Source organism: Vigna radiata, chromosome 7 (assembly GCF_000741045.1).
Source record: "Vigna radiata var. radiata cultivar VC1973A chromosome 7, Vradiata_ver6, whole genome shotgun sequence".
Classification (NCBI taxonomy): Eukaryota; Viridiplantae; Streptophyta; class Magnoliopsida; order Fabales; family Fabaceae; genus Vigna; species Vigna radiata.
Genome location: NC_028357.1, coordinates 51897948 through 51901543, shown reverse-complemented (window position 1 = coordinate 51901543; position 3596 = coordinate 51897948). Strand labels below are relative to the sequence as shown.

General features: G+C 29.0%; 1 protein-coding gene across 1 annotated transcript; it reads left to right on the top strand.

The window, feature by feature from the left end:
* The first annotated feature begins 2067 nt into the window (after positions 1-2067).
* LOC106766611 (aspartic proteinase CDR1-like) lies at positions 2068-3384 on the top strand. The gene has a single exon (XM_014651328.1). The coding sequence runs from the start codon at positions 2068-2070 to the stop codon at positions 3382-3384; it is 1317 nt and encodes a 438-aa protein (XP_014506814.1).
* The last annotated feature ends 212 nt before the right edge of the window (positions 3385-3596 follow it).

Below are 3596 nucleotides of genomic sequence, written 5' to 3'. Positions count from 1 at the left end.
ATGAATCAAAATTATTTGATGCATGAAAACTCTTCCATAAAGTATATTATGATTCTACAAAGAATCTAATAAGTCTAATATATAGATTAATTAAAAATTAAAAATTGAAAAAAAAAAGTTATAAATCAATTATTTTAATTTTTTATTAAAAATTTTATATATATATATATATATATATATATATATATATATATATTTATGGATTCGACTCACATTTTATTATTATTAATACTCCTATTGAACACCAACAATTTCATACCGTCTGATATTAAAATCAATCAAAATACTCTAATAGTAAATTTTCTTATATATTCGCAAACTCAATCTTATTAAGAAGCACTCTTGGCAATATATCACAGAAAGAAATGTTTCTAAAAAATTAATTTTAAGGACTAATTAATATTTGTCAGTAAAACAGAGTTTTTCAATTACTACAAATTGCGGAAAAAGCAATACATGTTAATTATAATGCTTATGTGTAATCCATATTTAAGATTAATAGCAAAATTTTTATATAATTCTTTTTTTATACATACTATTTCAAATTAAGAAAAAAAAAACTACATATTTTAACACTAAGAATATGTATGTGTTATATTAATAAGAAAATGTTGAAAGCAAATATTACTAAAAATGTCATCATAAAAGGGATATATATATATATATATATATATATATATATATATATATATATATATATATATATATATATATATAAACATTTATATAATTTATATATTTGTATTGTACTATATTACCCATAGGTCTCTCCCATTGACCCGATAATCAATGTTTTCAGAAGAATGCTAGTTGAGAGGACAGTTTATGCAAATGGAATGATTTAGGGAGCGTTACAAATCAAACACATTTATTTCTTAAACACATTTATTGACTTTTGGGTAGTTTGGAACGTGATTAGCTCAATCTAATTAAAAGTTCAATTCAAAATCTTTAAATACAAAAATAAAATAAAGAATTAGATAACGTTAGAGGTGACGTTAGAGGATTGGAAAAAAAGTGTAAAGGATTCTTTTGATTCTATTCTTGACGCCACACCATACACACACACACACACACATATATATATATATATATATATATATATATATATATATATATATATATATATATATATATATATTTTCAATACCCAATTTTATATGGGTAAATAATTAAATAAATATAAAAAAAATAAAAGGATAATAATTAATAATGGGTAAAAAGGATAAAATAATATATATAATTTTCAAACTTTAGCTCATGACACATCACTTGAAAAAATATTTTTGAAATATTGGTTTTTAGATAAAGTATGTTTAATATAGTAATAATTTGTATCAACCTTTATGTTAATAATTAGAATAAATGTCCTGAATATTATTTGATTTGTTTTTTATACAAATTAAGATAATTTCTTTTTTTATTTTGTTCATCGTCAATTAATTCACAATTAAGATCAGATTACCATAATATTATATTGTGTATACACTCTGTCATAGAAAAAGGGACGAAAAAAAAGAAAGACACCAGAAATAATAGATAGAAAGAGTGAAAGAAAGTATAGTAAAAAATAAGTTCGCTAGAAGGATTCTAACAATGTCAACCACCAAAAAGAATTAGGAAAATACCAAAAACTAAAAAGGTATCTCACCTCTTCATCCTTCTTTTTCTCTTTTTATTGTATTTAGTTTTACTAAAGGTATATATATAAAATTTCACCTAGTATAATATAAACCTGATATTCTTTGGATGTTTACTTTTGGTTCACAAGATCTCCAATAAAGGTATATATAATAAATTGTTAGGTTTTCTATTCATCTGCACTTAGCTTGGGAACATATCAGAACATGGAAGAATTTTGCTAGAAATCAAATTTTGCAATAATTATTGAAAGCAAGACTAAATGTATAGTAAAAATGGATGTTGATGGTAATCAAGAATATATCAGATATAAGGTATTAAATACTGATAATATTTATTGCAGGTAATTTGAGTCATTATATAAGAAGGCACCAACAATTAGAAATCCATTTGAAGCGGTTGTTTGTTTATCCACTAATCTTATACATGTACATGATGACAATGCTTCTACGTTATTCATCTTTTCTCATTGTCTTGGTATTTCTTCAAAACTTTTCCTTCTCAAAAGCCCTGAAAAGCAGTTTCAGTGTGGAGATGATCCACCGTGATTCACCAAAATCACCATTTTATCGTTCCACGGAAACTCATTTCCAACGAGTTGAAAATGCGATTCTTCGTTCCATCCATCGTGCTAATTACTTGAAACTAGACTCAAACGATGTTGAGAGCACAATAACACCAGCTTCAGGAGAATACCTGCTGAACTATTCAGTTGGAACTCCACCGGTCCAAATCCTTGGTATAGTTGATACTGGTTCAAACATAATTTGGATGCAATGTCAACCTTGTAAAGGCTGTTACAAACAAGACAGACCCATATTTGATCCTTCAACTTCAAAGACATACACTAGTATGCCTTGTGTTGCTCCTGAATGTTTGAGAGCGGAACAAGCATTTTGCAATTTTAACAATAGAAAGCGCTGTGCATATAAAGTGAGCTATGGTGATGGATCAACTTCAGAAGGAGATTTCAGTTGGGACACCATTAGTCTATATTCCAGTATTGAAGATGTTCCTGTAGCATTTCCCAGAACTGTGATTGGATGTGGACACAACAACTATGGACTCTTTGGTAGGCATAGCTCTGGCGTAGTTGGCCTTGGAAATGCACCTTCCTCACTTGCAGGTCAGTTAAAACCTAAAACAGGTGGAAAATTTTCGTATTGTTTGACGCCAATGGTTGATGAAGATGCAAAACCTAGCTATCTCCATTTTGGAGATCGTGGTGAGGTTATTGAAGGTACCGTTTCAACCCCTCTAATCATAAACAAAGAAATGCCAAGCAGGTACTTCGTGGTGATGGAAGCCATCAGTGTGGGAAGCAAGAGAATAGAGTTTCCCCAAAAAGGTGAAGATGGAAACATCTTACTTGACTCAGGGACGACAATCACTTTTTTGCCAGATGAAGTTTATTCAAGTTTGGAACAAGAAATGATAAATGCAGTTAATTTACCTCGTACTAATAGCCCAATAAAAAGTTTGAATTTGTTGTGCTACGAAATTACACCTGGTCTACCATATCAGATACCAACAGTGTTTGCACATTTTAAAGGTGGTGGAACTGTGCAATTGCATTCTATCAACACCTTTAGCACGGTCAGCGAATATGTCATATGTTTGGCTTTCCGTTCAGGTTCTCTACCCATATTTGGGTATTTGGCACAGCAGGACATCTTGGTTGGCTATGACACACAACAAAACACAGTTACCTTTCTCAACACAGATTGTACCTCCGAGTTATAGAAATTTCAAGGAAATACAATAAAATGTTTTCTCACTCTTCGTCGTCTTCTATCATTCAAAAATAAACTTTTCAAATTAATGTAACTCTATATTTCTAAATAAATCTCGTATGACTATTAATAATATATAATATCATCGATCGATTTGGACATCGAAACACCAGTTAACACAAAGATAATATATAAATGTTTATCATGTGATCACAGTGTTGT

Bases quoted from the DNA above. Each gene is read 5' to 3' on its own strand.
- LOC106766611 (XM_014651328.1), top strand. From the start codon at position 2,068: ATGTACATGATGACAATGCTTCTACGTTATTCATCTTTTCTCATTGTC.